General features: G+C 41.3%; 1 protein-coding gene across 1 annotated transcript in view; it reads right to left on the reverse strand.

The window, feature by feature from the left end:
- Positions 1 to 13,546: 13,546 nt before the first annotated feature.
- LOC132885605 (immunoglobulin superfamily member 1-like) overlaps positions 13,547 to 19,402 on the reverse strand; it is a 114,293-nt gene continuing 108,437 nt past the window's right edge. The window contains 2 exon segments of the mRNA XM_060920315.1: positions 13,547 to 13,605; positions 13,697 to 13,828. Coding sequence (XP_060776298.1) covers positions 13,547 to 13,605; positions 13,697 to 13,828 — 191 coding nt within the window.

Consider the following 19,402-nt stretch of genomic DNA (forward strand, 5'->3'; position numbering starts at 1 on the left):
GTTGGAGAAAGCACAGCACACATAAAAGAGGGATAGAGGTTACAACATATGAAGAAATACGTACGTAATTGATGCCAGAGCAGAAGCTGTAGGTCTTAGGAACTATTTTAAGACATTTGATGCCATTGTACTCCAAACAATTTGGGTGAAAGTTTTGCATTCAATTGACTGCAGGAATGTGATCCTGCAGTCAGGAAAAAATTCTCTGGAGGTTGAGGCAGCTAATATAAATGCCCTCAAAGGTGAGATGCAGGGTCTTCAAAATGAGTGGGATTCCCTCCTCTCTGAGGCAACCCTCATTGCCAATGAAATGGGGATACCACCCCATTTCAGAAAGGATGTCAGCCATGAGAGAAAAAGAAAGAGGTTCTTTGATGAGACACCCCAAGAGGAAACAGTTCAGGGCAATCCTGCAGACACATTTAGGAACACTGTGTTTTACAATGCCATGGACCATAATTAGTGATTTGGACACAAGGTTTCAAACCACAGCAAACATTATGGAAGAATTGCAGCCATTATTAAGGTTGGTAATTTGAGGGAGAGTGATGTTGCTGCTGTGTGTCACCCACTGATTAGCAAATACACAAAGGACCTCACACCTCAGTTTGAGTATGAAATCAGGCATCTCAACACAGTATATTCTGACACTTTCCCATCTGATTGCACAAGCCTTGATCTACTCAATGCAATTTATAAAATGCAACTCCAGAGCATTTTTGGAGAGGTTTGTATTGCACTTAGGATTTTTTGCACTCTGCCAGTTACAGTTGCTGGTGGAGAAAGGGCATTCAGTAAACTCAAACTGATCAAGAGTTACCTCAGGTCGACCATGTTGCAGGAGAGGTTGAATAGTCTAGCAATACTTTCAATTGAAAGTGAATTGGCTCGCTCTCTAGACTTCAAAGATTTAATTCATGACTTTGCTACAAAGAAGCCTCGGCGCCTAGACTTGGGTATTTAAATCTTTACCGTATGAGTAGTGTAAATATTGTTCTTCATGTTTACATTTGGATTGGTTGATATTGCTGGTAAGAATCTATCTTGAATATTGAATATTTTATTGTTCATGGATATTTGAATATTTGCTTTGACAATAAATGAGTGCTGCCTAAAAGAAAGCATAAACTCTCAGTGGATTTCTTGCAGTGCATTATATGTTGTATGAAATAACTGTTGCCTAGTTATTAATCAAGGCAGGAAATTGTGATTACTGATGTTTTCTAGAACTCTCTGGCACTGAAGTAGCCTATAAAGAATGTATATCTTATAAATCCATACAGATACAGTGATGCATGCAAGTTGTGTCAACACATGAACAAATGAACTCCATACTAAGTAGCCCAATTTTGCACACTTGAATGAAGAAGAGTTCAAAGCAGTGTGTTAAATAATGTTGGTTATGTTTATTTACAGTCAACTCAATAATAACTGCTGCATCATTCACCATTTTATTTCCTTTTTTCTTTTTATGTATGGGCTTATATTGGCCTGAATTATGTTTGGGCTTATACTGCCATCTACTGGTCAAACAATATAAAAGTGTAAATTAGAAAACAAGGTCAAAAACTCCTGGTCCATGGAGGGGCAACCAATAGTCTAACTCTGCTTACGCTCAAATTTCTGTCTAGACACACTTTGCTTTGAACATATTCCCTTTTTGCAGAACAGTGCACACAGCTTTCTACCTAACACATAACAATCCATGGGATTTCCATAGGTATTTTGATGCTGGGTAGAAAACTTTTTCTTTGATTTATTAGCAGTCACATCACACATTTCACTACCACTTGTCCTAGCACAAGAAGGCATGTGGCAAAATCTTGAATTTTCATTTGTGATTGTAAATGCACCAGAATTAGTCACTGACCAGTTTTCACAGAGTCCCTGGTAGGTTAATACATAAAATGTAATAACAAAGTCACAAACTCAAGGTCCATGGGCTATCAAAAGTCAAATAATGACAATAGTGCAATTGTGACGAGGGTGGGAAAAGTTGGGGGGCCCAAAATTCTAATCTTTCATGGGGCCCAAAATTGCTGGCGGCGCCCCTGTATACAGTGCTCAGGGTAAATAAGTGCACCCCCTTTGAAAAGTAACATTTTAAACAATAGCTCAATGAACATAAACAATTTCCAAAATGTTGACAAGACAAAGTTTAATATAACATCTGTTTAACTTATAACGTGAAAGTAAGGTTAATAATATAAACTTAGATTACACATTTTTTCAGTTTTACTCAAATTAGGGTGGTGCAAAAATGAGTACACCCCACAACAAAAACTACTACATCTAGTACTTTGTATGGCCTCCATGATTTTTAATGACAGCACCAAGTCTTCTAGGCATGGAATGAACAAGTTGGTGACATTTTGCAACATCAATCTTTTTCCATTCTTCAACAACGACCTCTTTTAGTGACTGGATGCTGGATGGAGAGTGATGCTCAACTTGTCTCTTCAGAATTCCCCATAGGTGTTCGATTGGGTTCAGATCAGGAGACAGACTCGGCCACTGAATCACTTTCACCCTGTTCTTCTTCAGAAATGCCAGTCACAAGCAAACAAATGGAAAAACTAACTAACTAACTAACTAACTAACTAACTAACTAACTAACTAACTAACTAACTAACTAACTAACTAACTACAACAATAAAAAAGCATTTTCAATGTCTATTTCAGTAGGATGCAGGCCACTGTTAGGTCTGTGTTCCGGTCTATGTGATGGGTTTCAGAAAAGTTGGAATGCAGGGTTTCCCATACATAGACCATTGTGTGGCGCAGCGCCACACAATGGATTCCTAGCACCACACAATCAGACTCGTGATTTTGAAAAAAAAAAAAAAATTCCGTTGCGTATCGTTCCGTTCATTCATGGTGCTCTTTCTTCTCGTTCACGCGCGCGCGCACAGAGACAGACGGAGAGGCATGCTAATTAAAAAGTTCCAGGGATGAGAATTTTCCGCCGATCGGTGGATTTCCGACTTTTTCAGACCAACATGATCGTTTTTGAGATCGATGTAAATCCATTGAGAAATTTTCGGGGGAGGGGGTATGGTTAACGATCTGTGGTCACCTTATAACGCAGACATCCCAAGTCTCCCGGAAGTTCTGGGAGTTTCCCACATATTGATAGCGGTTCCCTGATGCCCGCAAATTGGACAATAACAACCAATTGGTTGTTGAGGTGAGGAGTGTCAGTTCATGTGCATTATATTTAGGTCTACAACAGACTGTCATGAAAAGACCAAACTTATTGAAGATTTCCGTAAAGTAACAATGTATGAATATACATCATATATATATCACATATCTATCAAATACACGTCATATACAAGTGTGTATCTTTTATAAATGGGGTTAGCTTATCTAATGTAGCATGTTGGGGAGAATCATAGTATCATATCTATATTTCTGATAAAATTTTAGGTATGATACCATGTATAACACTCCTACTTATTGCTCATTTCATAGGGGAATGGGGGGATTGCTGGTATGTGCCGTGCGGGAGCGTCTGCCCAAATTTTTTAGGCCGAGATGAACTTAGTTTTTTATTTAAAAAAAAAAATTCCAATATGTAATGCCCATTGTACATGCCTGTTCTTTAATTCAAAATCACCATCTTGATCTTCAAATTGACCATATGGTATCTGTATTACATTACACAACATCCTGTCCAGATAAAACCTAGTTAGTCCACACAACAGTTGAAAGGGAAGTGATAAGTGATGTTGAATCGAGACTGTGTCTGTTCCCCGAGCTCAACAAAAAGGTAGAAATTTTCAGAGAGTTTGTTCCAGTAACCTAATCAATATAAAATTAGATCATACTGACTGTACAGCTGCTGCCAGCACCTTTGATCTAAAGGTGGGGCTATTAAATATTAGATCTCTTACATCTAAAGCGCTAATGGTTAATGAACTCATTACTGATCAGGAGTTTAATGTACTGTGTTTAACAGAAACATGGATTAAGCCAAATGAATATATAGCATTAAATGAAGCGAGTCCTCCTGGATACAGTTATATACACCAGCCTCGTCTAACTGGCAGAGGAGGAGGCGTTGCGGTTATTTATAACGATTATCTAGGTGTAACACACAAACCTGGTTATAAATTTAATACATTCGAAGTTCTTCATACTCATATAATGTATGTAGCCTCGAAAAATAAGTCTACCCAGTTAATTCCATTGCTTATTATTTACAGGCCCCCGGGGCCATATTCTGAGTTTCTTTCTGAATTTGCAGATTTTATCTCAGATCTGGTTATTTCCTTAGACAAAGCTTTAGTTGTCGGAGATTTTAATATTCACTTCGATAACCCAGAAGACCCTTTAAAAACAGCGTTTGTGTCCATCTTAGATTCAGTCGGGATTAAGCAGAATGTCATAGGACCGACCCATAATGGTGGTCACACCCTCGATCTAATACTAACATTCAGATTAAACGTAGACAATATAGTCATACTTCCACAGTCTGAAGTTATCTCAGATCATTATCTCATCTCATTCAAACTATGTCTGAGTAATAATATATGCACCTCACCACGCTACTGTATTAAATGTATTTTCACGTCAACTACTGCACAGAGCTTTATAAATGATCTCCCAGAGCTGTCAACTTTGATTGGGTCACTGTCAGCCCCTGCAGAACTTGATCAGGCAACTGAATGCTTAGAATCAACATTCCGCCATACTTTAGATAATGTAGCTCCTCTAAAAAGGAAAATGGTCAGAGACAAAAAATTAGCACCCTGGTATAATGATGACACTCGCACATTAAAACAGACCACTTGAAAATTGGAACGTAAATGGCGTCAAACAAAAATGGTAGTGTTCAAATTAGCTTGGAAGGAGAGCTTCCTGAAGTATAGAAAAGCTCTTAGTGCTGCAAGATCAACATATCTCTCCTCCCTAATAGAAGATAACAAAAATAATCCTAGATTCCTATTTAATACTGTAGCAAAATTAACCAGGAATAAGTCCACTATCGACACATGCACACCTGCAGTATGTAGTAGCAACGACTTCATGAATTTTTTTAATGACAAAATTGAGAATATCTGACAAAAAATTCAAACTACTAATTTAAGGTCAGACAATGAAAATGACCTTGTAGTTAACTATATAACTGTATCGGATCATCAGTTAGACTGTTTTACTCCCCTAAAAGAAACTGAATTACTTTCATTAATCTCTACATCAAAAGCCTCAACTTGCGTACTAGATCCCTTACCTACACATCTATTCAAACAGATAATGCCTGGAGTAATTGAACCGCTTCTAAAAATAATAAATTCTTCTCTTATGATTGGCTATGTACCCAAATCCTTTAAACTAGCAGTTATCAAACCCCTGATTAAAAAACTTGACCTTGATCCCTGTCAGCTGTCCAATTATCGGCCAATATCAAACCTCCCCTTTATCTCCAAGATCCTTGAAAAAGCTGTGGCACAGCAGTTATGCTCATATTTACATAGGAATAACATCCATGAAATGTATCAGTCAGGATTTAGACCTCATCATAGCACAGAGACAGCACTGGTTAAAGTAGTAAACGACCTACTGTTGGCGTCTGATCAGGGCTGTGTCTCGCTACTTGTGTTGCTTGACCTTAGTGCTGCATTTGATACCATTGATCATTCCATTCTTCTGGATAGACTAGAAAATGTTGTGGGAGTTAGGGGAATGGCCCTCTCCTGGCTCAGGTCTTATCTAACTGATCGTTATCAGTATGTTGATATAAATGGTGATATTTCTAGACGTACCGAGGTAAAGTTTGGTGTTCCACAAGGTTCTGTCTTGGGTCCACTGCTTTTTTCTCTATATATGTTACCTCTGGGTGATATTATTCGCAAACATTGTATTAGTTTCCACTGTTATGCTGATGACACACAGTTGTATGTCTCTGCAAAACCTGATGAGAGACACCAGCTTAATAGAATTGAGGAATGTGTTAAGGACATTAGACACTGGATGCTTATTAATTTCCTTCTGCTTAACTCTGACAAGACTGAAGTACTTGTACTAGGACCACATACAGCTAGAAGTAAGTTTTCTGATTACACAGTGACTCTGGATGGCCTTTCTGTTTCTTCACGTGCAGCAGTAAAAGACCTCGGAGTGATTATTGACCCCAGTCTTTCATTCGAAACTCACATTGATAACATTACCCGGATAGCTTTCTTTCATCTCAGAAATATTGCAAAGATAAGAAATTTAATGTCATTGCATGACGCAGAAAAACTAGTCCATGCTTTCGTTACCTCCAGGTTGGATTATTGTAATGCCTTACTGTCTGGATGTTCCAATAAGTGCATAAATAAGGTCCAGTTAGTTCAAAATGCAGCAGCAAGAGTCCTTACTAGAACTAGAAAATATGACCACATCACCCCTGTCTTATCCACACTGCATTGGCTCCCAATCAAATTTCGTATTGATTATAAAATACTACTATTGACCTTTAAAGCACTAAATGGTCTCGCACCACAGTACCTGAGTGAACTTCTGCTCCTCTATGACCCGCCACGCCTACTTAGATCAAAAGGTGCAGGCTATCTGCTGGTACCTCGTATAATGAAGGCTACATCAGGGGGCAGAGCCTTTTCTTACAAAGCCCCACAGTTATGGAACAGCCTTCCAAGTAATGTTCGGGAATCAGACACAGTCTCAGCATTTAAGTCTAGGCTGAAAACATATCTGTTTAGTCAAGCCTTTTGTTAATGGTGTTTATGAGGTAAAGGAGTAGATCTAGAGGGTCCTCAGACATAGAGTGTTTTGGTAAACTGGGATGTATGGATGCTGTCAGTCCCCACTCGCTTGCTCACTCGAGTTTGTTGACGGTGTAGTGGCTGGCTGCTTTATGTCCCGGGGCTCCCTCATGCCTGTGTTACCTTCTGGCTCTCCCCTTTTAGTTATGCTGTCTTAGTTAGTTGCCGGAGTCCCTGCTTGTACTCGGTGCAATATGTATACTGCTCCTACTTATTCAGGTGACATTGGGCATACCTAACAACCTGGGTTTTCTTTCTCTCCCCCCTCCCCCACCCCAAATCTGTCCCTCTGAGTTACATGGAGTCAACAGGAAATCTTTTGGTGGAGAGGGTGGAGACCTCGACTGGCTATCGTAGCCTGTAGGGAATCGGCCGTCAGACTTCTGTCGCATGTCCCAGACCCGGTGAAATGTAACTGAATTGTCTTGGCCAGCCCTAAGGGTCCCATCTGCATCTCATTATTGCTGAGGAGTGTGCTCCCATCACCCAATCAAGCATCCAGCCAGAGCAGGTCATGATATATTTTTTTACCATATTAACATGCCATTGTTGTGTGTTATGCCTGATGTCAAGACTCTCGTCTCTGCGAGCCTACCACACAGATTTAATACTTGTCATTTTTAGGGCATACCTAACAACATGTGTTTTCTTTCTCTCTCTCTTCCCCCCTAATCTGTCCCTCTGAGTTACATGTTGGTCCTGGGATTGAGATGCTGACCTCTTCTGCCCCTTGGACCTGCTTGATCCATCCTGGTGCCCTGTGTCTGGTCGGAGTTTTATCGCATCGCTCCTGTGAAGGACAGCCCCATGAGGATAGTTGAGGGTTATACCTGGAGGATGCTCTTGACTCTTACAGTAATGCTTTTATGGCTGAGGACTACAGTTGCCTTGCTAACTTTAGGACTGCCGTTATCATGAATCAATTTTGCACTCAAGTTTCCATCAATGAAGAGTTATAACATCAACAAAACTGTCCTCATGTTAAAACTGTTAATATTATAGTCAGGCTGTCTGTTGTTGCCCAAATGAGGATGGGTTCCCTTTTGAATCTGGTTCCTCTCGAGGTTTCTTCCTCATGTCGTCTGAGGGAGTTTTTCCTTGCCACCGTCGCCACAGGCTTGCTCATTGGGGACAGATTAGGGATAAAATTAGCTCATGTTTTAAGTTGTTCAAATTCTGTAAAGCTGCTTTGCGACAATGTTTATTGTTAAAAGCGCTATACAAATAAACTTGACTTGACTTGACACAACACACACACAGGGTTAGTCAAAATTATGTTAACAACTTAAATGGTAGAAACCATTTATTCACAAAACATACATCATATGTGTGCAAGATTATTTACAAGACGGTCTCAAACTGTTCACCCTCGTGTTCAGGGCCATCGACAGGGGGGGACAACCGGGTATTTTGTCCCGGGCCCAGGCATGAGGGGGGGCCCAGAACTGGTCCCTCATGAAAATGCCATTAATCATTCTGTTTCATTTCAAAATGTGTTGATTTGGGGAGAAAAATGTGCTATATTTGCATTCAATGAATGATTTCTGGTTCTTTTGCCTTTATTGTCTTCGAAAATAGATTCAAGAACCCACCTACCACCCCTAATGCAGAAATGGTTTGGCCTTTGATTAAGGCGCCAAATAACACGGCACTATTCCATCATAACGCTTCGACAATAAGCGTGCGAGCCCGTTTGCCAACATGCACAAGTCAGGTGCAAAGAAAAGAAAAGAGAAAAAGAGATGAAGCCAAGAGCCTCAGGGGCTCACTGCATAGATATTTAGCTGAGCCAGGTAAGACACAGATAACTTTTTTCCAGCCCTGTAATGTAACCCCAGCACACGCGACGCGCCATTCATAATTATAAAGTAGAGGATAGCAGGGTACACTGAGTGAACACTGAAATGCACAGGGCATTGAATTATTTCATAAACATATCGGTTTAATAACACTGTGTTGCATATATCTCAATGAAGCAAAGAATAGCACATTGGCCCGCAATCATATCCAAATGTTTTAGGCACGCTTGCTGAGCTGCGCTGAGCTGGACTCCGATTAGCTGAAAGCCCGTGGAACGCTGCCTCTTGTTAATTAAACCTTATTTTGTTGGAAATCATCCCGTGTAGATACGACGGCATGTGAAATTGCCAGCTAGATAGAGTTTAATGTAACGAATGGGCTATAAATGGGGTGTTTTGAGGTTAGTCTGTTGCAAAACATTAAACTTTCGCTTAGACTGGATACTCTTCAAACAATTCCCTTGCTCAAGTGAAAAATGATAGGCCTGTATGAAAAGCGCAATTAATGAAAGTAGCCTAATAAGCCCTAAATGAATAAAACAACCTCTGTTTTATTGTTGTTGCTTACACGTTAAGATTTTGAAATCTTCTTGGTCCAGTTCTATATCCAGGGAACGTTGTAATCCTTTTGGTTTATCCGTAATAAACGTGTCAGCCCCCAGGTCAGATAGGCTAATGTTACGTGGTTGGGAGGGTGTCAATTTTTTTTGTAACATTCTAAATCGAGTATGGAAAGGACGTTTATGAAAAACAAGACAAAAAAATACACTGAAAAACTCACTGTACACATCACTAGTGGTGATGCTTCTATGTTCAGATTTTGGGAAAGCCATAACTCCGTTCTCATTGAGGCCCAGTTCCATCCCGTAAACAATCATTTTGGTTTATCAACTACCTGCGCTCAAACATGTCACAGGAGAGGCTCAATGGGCTGGCTATGCTCTCTATAGAGCGCGAACTTGCAAAGAAGCTGGACTTCAATGACCTTATTGACGACTTTGCCACAGCAAAAGTCCGGCGCATTGCATTTCACACCTGAATAGTTGCAGACTAAGGAAATGTTCAAACTGTAAATATGTTGAAATGTTGAAATAAAATGGTTGACTGTTATAATGGGCTTGGAATACCTGTTATTTAAGGGTTGGAGTGAATGGAGACTGTGAAAAGAGGGGTTGGGTGTGGGTGGTTGCTGTGTGGCGATGTGCGTGCGCGCGTATGTGTGTGTGTGGGGGGGGCACTCAGATTATTTTGGGGGGGGCCCACTCAGATTATTTTGTCCCGGGCCCAGCCAAAGCTGTCAACGGCCCTGCTCGTGTTCAACACACAAAAACTAGCAAGCAACTGCAAGTAGGGCCCAATTACACCAGCAGCGGTCACAGCACACCACACATTCAGGAGAACAATAATCCATTCGTGTTAACATAATTTTGACTAACTCTAGACAGACAGACAGACAGACAGACAGATAGACAGATAGATAGATAGATAGATAGATAGATAGATAGATAGATAGATAGATAGATAGATAGATAGAGTCTATCCATTCTCAGTATGTCACCTAGCCTACAAGAAAAAAACAAAAGCATTGAGTTATTTTATGGCTCCATTCCTACAGCATGTTCTCATCCATTGCCATAACCCCCCCGGGTGGCTCAGACCACAATACTGTCCTTCTTAGACCCACCAATAGACAGATTCTGAAAAGGGTGAAGTCTGTGGAAAAGCAGATCCAGGTGTGGACAGTGTTGAGACTCTGAAAGGGAACTCTGAGTGTACATCATGGAACATCTTGGAGGATTCTTCTGTTGAAGTAAATGAGATGACAGAAGTTATCTTGGGCTACATAGACTTCTCTGTGGGTGCCCAATAATGACCAGCAGAGTGTACCCAAACAACATGCCTGGGGTGACTAAAGGATTAAAGGAGAAAGTAAATGAGAAAAGGAGGGTTTTTACTTCAGGAAAACTGCAGGAAAGGAAGGAGATCCAGAGGAAGGTAAACAAGGAGGCCAAATGGCAGTACAGGGACAAGGTGCAGTGGCAACGCAAGGGCAGGATGGACTGGCACAACAATAGCAAATACCCCCTTTAATGGAAGGAAATATCAGACCCCTGTCCTGAGGAAAAGGTGTGCCTCTCTTTAGCCGAGAAAGTGAATTAATTTTTCACCTGTTTTGAGACAGTGGGTACCGATAACTTTCATGCTTGGCAAGAGATGGATAATTTTGGTATGGAGAACACACACACACAAAAAAATTGAGGATGAGAGGTGTGATAGGTTTCATTAGTTTATATCTTTATTTTTTCCAGTTTATTTTTTTAATTTCAGTTTAATTTTAGTCCTATAGTAATTTCAACAAGATGTAGTAGCCATGGGGAGTCTGGGGTAATACATAAACTCAGGGAACTGGAAAACAATAGACTATTGCATATGAATAGTTCATATCTAGCGTGTTTATACTGTTTATATTGTCTGAGTGTTTAGTCTATGTCTAGTTCTTATCTAGTGTTTATACTGTTTATTTATACTGTTTATATTGTTTGTCTGAGTGTTTAGTCTATGTCTAGTTCCTATCTAGAGTGTTTATACTGTTTATATTGTTTGTTTTTTCAATTATTCTATTTTTATTTTTATTTATTGCATTGCCTGTTTGCACCGTGGGTCAGAGAGGACTGAAATTTCATCTGTGCTGTATGTCGAGCATGTATAGCATATTTGACAATAAAGTTGACTTGAATACATGGATACTAGGGGATGTGCAGTATACTCAGTAGTTTTATTACAGTTACTGGTACACAGTTTTCCATGTGAGTAAGAATGATTGTGGTTTTTGTCTATTGATGTGCTTTTAATGGTCTATGTGTTCAGGTGTTCAGTTACTGATATACACTTTAAATGTCTGTTTGGACTTTTGATGGCTGCTGTAGATGATTTGGATTCTTGTTGTTTCTGTTTATTTGATGTGCTTTTAAAGTGGCTATATGTTCTGTACTATACCAGAAATTGCCTCTTGGAGGATATTAAAGTTTTCTAAGTCTAAGTAAACATGGAAACATACATAAAACACAAACTGAAGGTGACAAAAGCTCGATATAACATACTACCAAAGACAAAACTTCAAAGCAGGTGCTCATTAGATCACAACGTGACTCAGGTGGCGTTTACATTAGACCGTATCCGTCTCGTTTTCGTCGCGGATGCACTGTCCGTTCACATTAAAACGCCGGGAAATGACTCCACAGGCGGAACAACTTGAATCCGCCAGGGCCCACGTATTCAACCCAGTTCGTATCTGATCCGGTGCTGTGTAAACATTGAGATACGAGGAAACGCAGTGCTGAGCTCTAGCTGACGTCGTCATTGGACAACGTCACTGTGACATCCACCTTCCTGATTCGCTGGCATTGTTCATGGCATGCCACGTTGGTCATGTGACGCGACTGCTGAAAAACGGCGCGGACTTCACTTCCTGCTATTGTTTCCGCCTTGTATCACCTTTTTGTTTTTCATTAAAGAGTATAAAAGTATGAATATAATGCTTTGCTTTGTCATTCTTAATGTTGTTCATGGTAAGATGCAAATACTGCCCATTGTGTAGTTATGATTGTCTTTAGGCTTGCCATCCTTCCACTTGCAAGTGGTGAGTGACTTGCGCATGCCCGATATGCACTGGGATCACACACACAGCGGCTCAGTCCCGAATCACTGCTCGTGCGCTTCACTCGCGCGCTCTGTGAGCTGTGCAGGGCCGGAGTGCGCACCCTCCAGAGGGCACTCGCTGTTCAGGCCAGAGTGATTTGGAGCACAGCCGCTGAGGAGGACGCGCTGAGCCGCACTGACACATTTCAACTTACGTGCCGTGTGATTAGCGTATCCGTGTATTGGCGTTGCTGTGTGCATGCGAATCGTTTTAAAAACGTTAATCTGATGATCCGCTGATATGGTCTAATGTAAACACCACCTCAGGTGATGAAGGTGAAATGCCGGGGCTGATGGGAAACGTAGTTCTGGACCAAAAGTGCTGAACTACTCCTGACCAGACTTCATACCAATGATGTCATTGTGATGGACTATGATTTTATTCATTTTTGAATATGTTAAAATCTTTATATTAATGTGATGTGGTTTACTGTGTGTAAATACAACTGAATATGAAAAAAAAAGCATTACATTTTACTGTAAGGCTTTTAGGATTCCTGAAGCGATATCCTAAGTCTCTGCAGTTGATGTAATATTTTGATATAATATTTATGGGAGTGATTTTAAGTCATTAAGCCTGATGAAAAACAATGAGGTGTTAAATGAACTTTACATCATGAGATTTTCAGAGCTATTGTTGCAGTGTTAAAACTTGAATAAAAGTAAAAATGGCTTTTTACACCTAACTGGGAGTTAGTATGTGTCAGGGTTCCAAGGTCTTTTGCTCGATAATTCCCATGGTTTATTTAGTAAAAACTGAACAATTTTTTATTTTTTTTAAACAGATTTTATTGATTTTATTCAAACGTTTCAGAACAAAAGCACACTTCAATCCCATGAGAATGTTTTTAAACAACAAAATGTATCTCAGGTTTTTACTTCATAAAATATTAGAAAATAAGCCTTAGTTCATTTCATTAAAATATTACACTGCATCAAACCATCCTGTATATTTATCCCTGAGCAAATGCTAAACTGAGTAAATGCTGGCTACAATATAAAAATAATAATCTTCAAATTTAACAAAATTAATATAGCTGTAAACACAATAATACAGTGTAAAGCTTAAATAGGGAAAATAAATGCATGCAAATGTATCAGGAATACCCCCCCCCCCCCCCCCCCCAAAAAAAAGGCATGAATTTAAATCTTTCATCCAAAATCATTCATCACTAAACCTGTCCTCAGTGACAGAGCACATGCATGAACGTGTTCTCTGCCGCACTGGAAGCTGCTGTGATTTAAAGCTAGATTATAAAAATAATATAAAAACGACACTCAGACAGATGCTTCAGCTTCTATCACTCTGTATGGTCTGTTGTCCTCATCAGGTTTAGCTGTAAAACACAATCATGAACACTTTAAATTAGCCTCTTATTCAATGTTCGGGTCTAATTTTCTGGCTAATGAAGAACACAGAGTTCTTACTTCGAGCTCTGTAACATTTCACTGCCAGAATGATGGTCACCAGCACATACGGAGAGGCTGCAACGACACTGCTGAGGAGCTTCAGCACCGACAGTGGAGCTTTTCCATGTGATAGAACTGGAGGGGAAAATACTATGGATACAAAATAATATAATTAAAAATCTTATATAAAAGTATTAATTTACATTTCAGTTTCATTTCAAAATACAGGTCTTGCCTCTATTAAGTCTGAAAAGACGTCGAACTTAATATGTTACTTTCTTTTACAACATACAGGCATTTCTCTGGAATTATTAAATTGAACATTAGGACAGTTATATTTGCTCTTTCTTACTGATCATATGGAAGGCATAAAATAAACATCTAAGACAAAATTTAAATAAAACTCAGGCTGCCTTTTGGACAGTGCTGTATTGTTCAGCATGAGTCGATTGGCTGGTTGATGACAGTTACCCGTACCTGGCAGGTCAATCACAGCCTGGAGATGGTTTATTGACTGTAGTGTGTCGAAAGTGGGCTTTAATAAATAAAGTGTGAATGCTTAAAATACATGCATCACTGAGACAGAGTCGAACCTGCCACCCTTTGATAATCACTCAGCATGTCTCTCTGGTCTGCAGTACTCCAAATACAACATAACTTGTGCTTATTTTACTCAAAATGGTGTGAAAGTGGTGTCATTTCAAGGAGGATTAATGAGATTTCTACACCATAAATTCCAAAGGGGAGTTGTTCTGACTCCTGTCACTGTTTGAGTGATGTTAGTGACTTCTGGTGATTTCTGGTATTGCGCCTTTAATGATATACAGTAATCGACCAGTGCACATGCAGACTAAGTGCTCCACCACAGAGTTGTTTGTCCGATCCTTGGAGTAGATCTATAATTTCACAACTTTCAAGAAGATTTCAGTAAAACACACTCAACCTGGAGTCAAGCCTACTGAGTCTTTTCGCTATCTGTCCAACAGTACAAGTGACGTATCTGCCAGGACAGAACAGTAAAATGAGGCTTCTGCATGCTGTTCACAGAGTTATTTTGTTGTCTTTTCCTGTCATGTGGACATCAACAGTCTCAGCTGCAGACGAGGTCCTGAGTCTCAACTTCTCACAAGTCCTCCAGAACCTCAATATGTACATCTGTCAGCACCGCTGCGACAAGGGCTAGAGCCAAGGCCAAAGAAGCAACAATAAAGGTGTTCTATGCAGAAAAGGAGGCAACCATGATGAAAGAAAAGGCTTTGATAGAGGCAAAACTTCACATGTTGAAGCAAGAGAAGGAAGCTACAGCAGCATCAAAAGAGGCAGCAATATACAAAGAGGCAACAGCAGCTGAACAGATGGAAAGAGACTCTTTTGGTGAGTTACAGGATTTAACTCTTGAAGATCCAATAAAATGCACCAGAGACTATATAGAAACTCAGCCATTTGAACAACATGCTCAACAGGAGCTTTAAGATGCTACACCACTGCAGCCAATCCTACATGATAAAAACATAAAACCCCCGTCAGTGCACAAAACTCAGTTTACGAGTCACTTGAGGAGGAAGATAACTACAAACCCATTGCAGGTGAATGCTACTCACCTCCCCCTACCCCTAAGGTATTTTTTCCCAAAGCAGGAATACTCGCCTGTGGATCCTTCCACCCCAAAGGAATACCCAGCTGCTACACTTCAAGCCCCTGACCAAACTCAGTGTAAGAAATACTTACCTACAACTCAGCATACCCCTGATCAGGTCTACTATAAGACGTACTCACCTTTAACTCCTCAGACCCCTGACCTAGTTCATTATCTTGTGAGAAAAGAGATGGTGAGGTCTGGGCTCCTTGCCTTTGATGATTGTCCAGAAAAATACTGGGCATGGAAATCGTCTTTCCTAGCAGCCACAAAGGAGCTAAATCTATCTGACCATGAAGAGCTCAACCTCCTCGTCAAATGGCTCAGCCTTGAGTCATCAGTTCAATCAAGCAGATAAGGTAGCGCATGTTAATAATCCTAGAGCAGGTGTGTTTATGATATGGCAGCACTTGGAGGAAATGTATGGAAGCCCAGAGTTGATCGAAAGTGCCCTACTGAGAAGACGAGAGACTTTCCCAGTCATCTCTAACAAAGACACATACAAGCTCAGAGAATTAGGTGACTTGCTAAGAGAGCTAGATGCTGCTAAATCTGAGGGATTCTTGCCTGGACTCGCATACCTAGACACATCGAGGGGTGTTAATCAAATAGTCAAAAAGCTTCCTTTCTGCCTACGGGAGCACTGGATCATGCAGGGATCCAAGTATAAAGAGGATTGTCATGTCCCCTTCCCACCATGAAGCTTTTTTTTGTCAACTTTGTATGTTCCCAGGCCAAGACCCACAACGACCCCAGTTTTACATTTAGCCTCTCCTCTACCCCAAGCCACGTGAAGGTTGAAAAGGCACCAAAACACCTCCCCAAAACAACCATAACAGTTAGAAAAACTGCAGTCACTGCCACAACTACTGCCCCACAGGCTCACACAGCTGCCAAGAAGGACGAACCGAACAAGCAATGTCCTATACATAATAAACCTCACCCACTGTCAAAATGCCATGGGTTTTGAAGAAAGCATCTTGATGAAAGGAAAACATAATTAAAGGAGAATTTTTTGATGACGTGCCAGCACCAAGCATATGGCTAAAGATTGCAAAGCAACGCTTAAATGCAAGGAGTGTGAAAGCAACAAACAGACCACAGCAATGCATCCTGGTCCGGCTCCTTGGTTGCTTGGTGAGCAGGCTGAGTCCACACCTGAGGACGAGCAAAGCGGGGAGTGTGAAGAACCAACACCCCCCATAGTCACTTCCAAGTGTACAAAAATATGTGGTGGTACAACCAAGCCTAGATCCTGCTCAAAAATCTGCTTGGTCAAGGTTTACCATGCCAACCATCCAAGTAAGTTTCACAGGGTGTATGAAGTACTTGATGACCAAAGCAACTGGTCTTTAGTAAAATCACAATTCTTTGATCTATTAGACATTAATAGCAGTGCAGCCCCCTATACTCTTCAAACATGCTCTGGCACAGTAGAGACTGCAGGGAAGAAAGTGAGTAACATTATGGTGGAGTCACTCGATGGGAAAACCAAGGTGAAACTTCCCACTTTGTTAGAATGTAGCAACCTACCTGACGACAGATCAGAGATCCCAACTCCGGAGTTCACCCAATATTTTCCTCACCTCAGACCTGTGGCCAATAAGATCCCTCCTCTCGATATCGGTGCTCCTATTCTCCTCTTGTTGGGCAGAGACATTTTGAGCTTGCACAAGGTACGTGAACAGCGTAACGGGCCTCACAACTCACTGTACGCCCAGCGCCTTGACCTTGGCTGGGTAATAGTTGGAGAGTTATCCTTGGGTGGTGCTCACAAGACAGAGGAAGTCAAAGGCTACAAGACACATGTCCTTCAAAATGGACACTTCTCTTTCCTTAAGCCATATCCCAACAATATTCACATCAAGGAGAGAGTAAAGGGTCCAGTCCAGCGTAGTCTTCAAATGCTATCTCATGGCCAGGAGATCTTTCATGAAACATGTCTAGATGGTCTGGGGGAAAGTTTGTTTCAGAAAAACACCTGAAGAAGACAAACCAGCCATGTCAGTGGATGACAACAACTTTCTCAGAATAGTGGAAAACTAAGTGTACATGGATGACGAAAATCACTGGGTGGCACCGCTGCCTTTTCATTCACCTCACAAGTCTCTTTCTAATAACAGAGAACAGACCTCCCAGAGACTCTCCTCTCTCCAGTGCTCATTCAAAAGGAGACCTGACATGAAAGAGCACTTCTTTGGCTTCATGTAGAAAGTCATTGACAGCCGCCAGGCAGAGCTGGCTCCTCAACTGCGGCCAGGGAAAGAGTACTGGTATTTACCTACCTTTGGTGTATACCACCCCCAGAAACCAGGGAAAATAAGAGTGGTATTTGATTACAGCACAGAGTAAAGGAACTTCATTGAACAACATGCTTCTCAGTGGACCCAACCTCAACAACACCCTAGTTGGAGCCCTACTAAGGTATAGGAGGAAGCAAATAGCCATCACAGATGATGTAGAACAAATGTTTTATGGTTTCAAAGTCAGTGAGGCCTGCGATGACCTGGCAACTTGTCCAGGGTGTACCCCGCCTCTCACCCATAATCAGCTAGGATAGGCTCCAGCTTGCCTGTGACCCTGTTCGGGATAAATGGCTACACATAATGGATGGAAGTCAGCAATGACCATCGTAATTTCCTGCGGTTTCTGTGGCACAGAGATAATGATCCGGATAAGGAGATCATTGACGACAGGACGACTGTGCACATGTTCGGGAACAGCCCGTCACCAGCTGTAGCAACATATGGGCTGAGGAAAGCTGCAGAACATGGAGAAACAGAACATGCACAGATGCAAAGGAGTTCATCTTCAGAAATTTTTACATTGATGATGGACTCGCCTCAGTGGCAAAGGAGGTTGAAGCTATCGATCTCCTGCAGTGCACCAAGGCCCTACTAGCTGAGTTCAACTTATGACTTCACAAAATATCTTTGAATAGCACAAAGGTCATGGAGGCCTTTCTTCCAGAACAGCGAGCAAGTGACTTTAAGGATCAAGATTTAGGAGCAGACCCCTTGCCCCTTCAACAGAGTTTGGGTTTAAGCTGGGAACTTCAGACTGATAGTTTCACCTTCAGAGTGTCAAGAGATGTGAAACCATTCACTCGGCAAGGCATACTGTCCACTGTAAACAGTCTTTATGATCCCCTTGGATTTGTTTCCCCCATCACAGTGCAAGGCAAGGCATTAGTAAGGGACCTTCCCTCAGAGCAGTATGAGTGGGACAAACCTCTCCCACTGGAGAAAGAGGCACAGTGGAAAGCATGGACTAACTCCTTAACTGAGCTGGGACAGGTTCACACGCAGACAGCATACATTCCAGGCTCCAGGTCATGTCGCAAATGGACAGAACTATGCGTTTTCTCAGATGTTTCCACTATGGCAATAGCTGCTGTAGCTGTAGCCTACCTCTATGTCTTGGATTCTGATGAAAAATGGTATGTAGGTTTTGTAATGGGAAAATCAAAGCTGGCTCCTCACCCCATGCACACCGTACCATGCCTGGAGTTGTGTGCAGCAGTCTTGGTGATCGAGCTGGCAGAACTGATCTAATCTGAAATAGATATAGAGTTGCAAGCAGTCAGGTTCTTCACAAACAGTCACATCATGCTGGGCTACATCCACAACAGTTCAAGAAGGTTCTATACCTATGTAGCTAACCAAGTAGCTCACATTCGGAGCTCCACTGAACCAAAACAGTGGCAGTACATGATAACTGATGAGAACCCTGCAGACCATGAAACCAGGCCAATTCCAGTGGATTACCTGGCCTCATCCAGTTGGTTCCTTGGCCCTCCATTTCTCAGCCAGCCAAACACAGATCAAGATGATGAGGCAAAATCATTGGAGCTTGTGCAACCAGATGCAGATACAGACGTTCTGCCTCAAGTCACTTCTCTTGCAACCAAGGTCACAGAGCAGTCTCTTGGATCACAAAAATTTGAAAACTTTTCTACTTGGAAGAGTCTAGTAAGAGGCATGGCAAGTCTCATTTATGTAGCCAAGACATTCTCCAGTGAAACTAAGACTGATGAGTGTAAAGAATGGCCATCATAAACACCAGACCGCTGGTCCCAAGCTCATATG

This window comes from Neoarius graeffei, chromosome 1 (assembly GCF_027579695.1).
Source record: "Neoarius graeffei isolate fNeoGra1 chromosome 1, fNeoGra1.pri, whole genome shotgun sequence".
Lineage (NCBI taxonomy): Eukaryota > Metazoa > Chordata > Actinopteri > Siluriformes > Ariidae > Neoarius > Neoarius graeffei.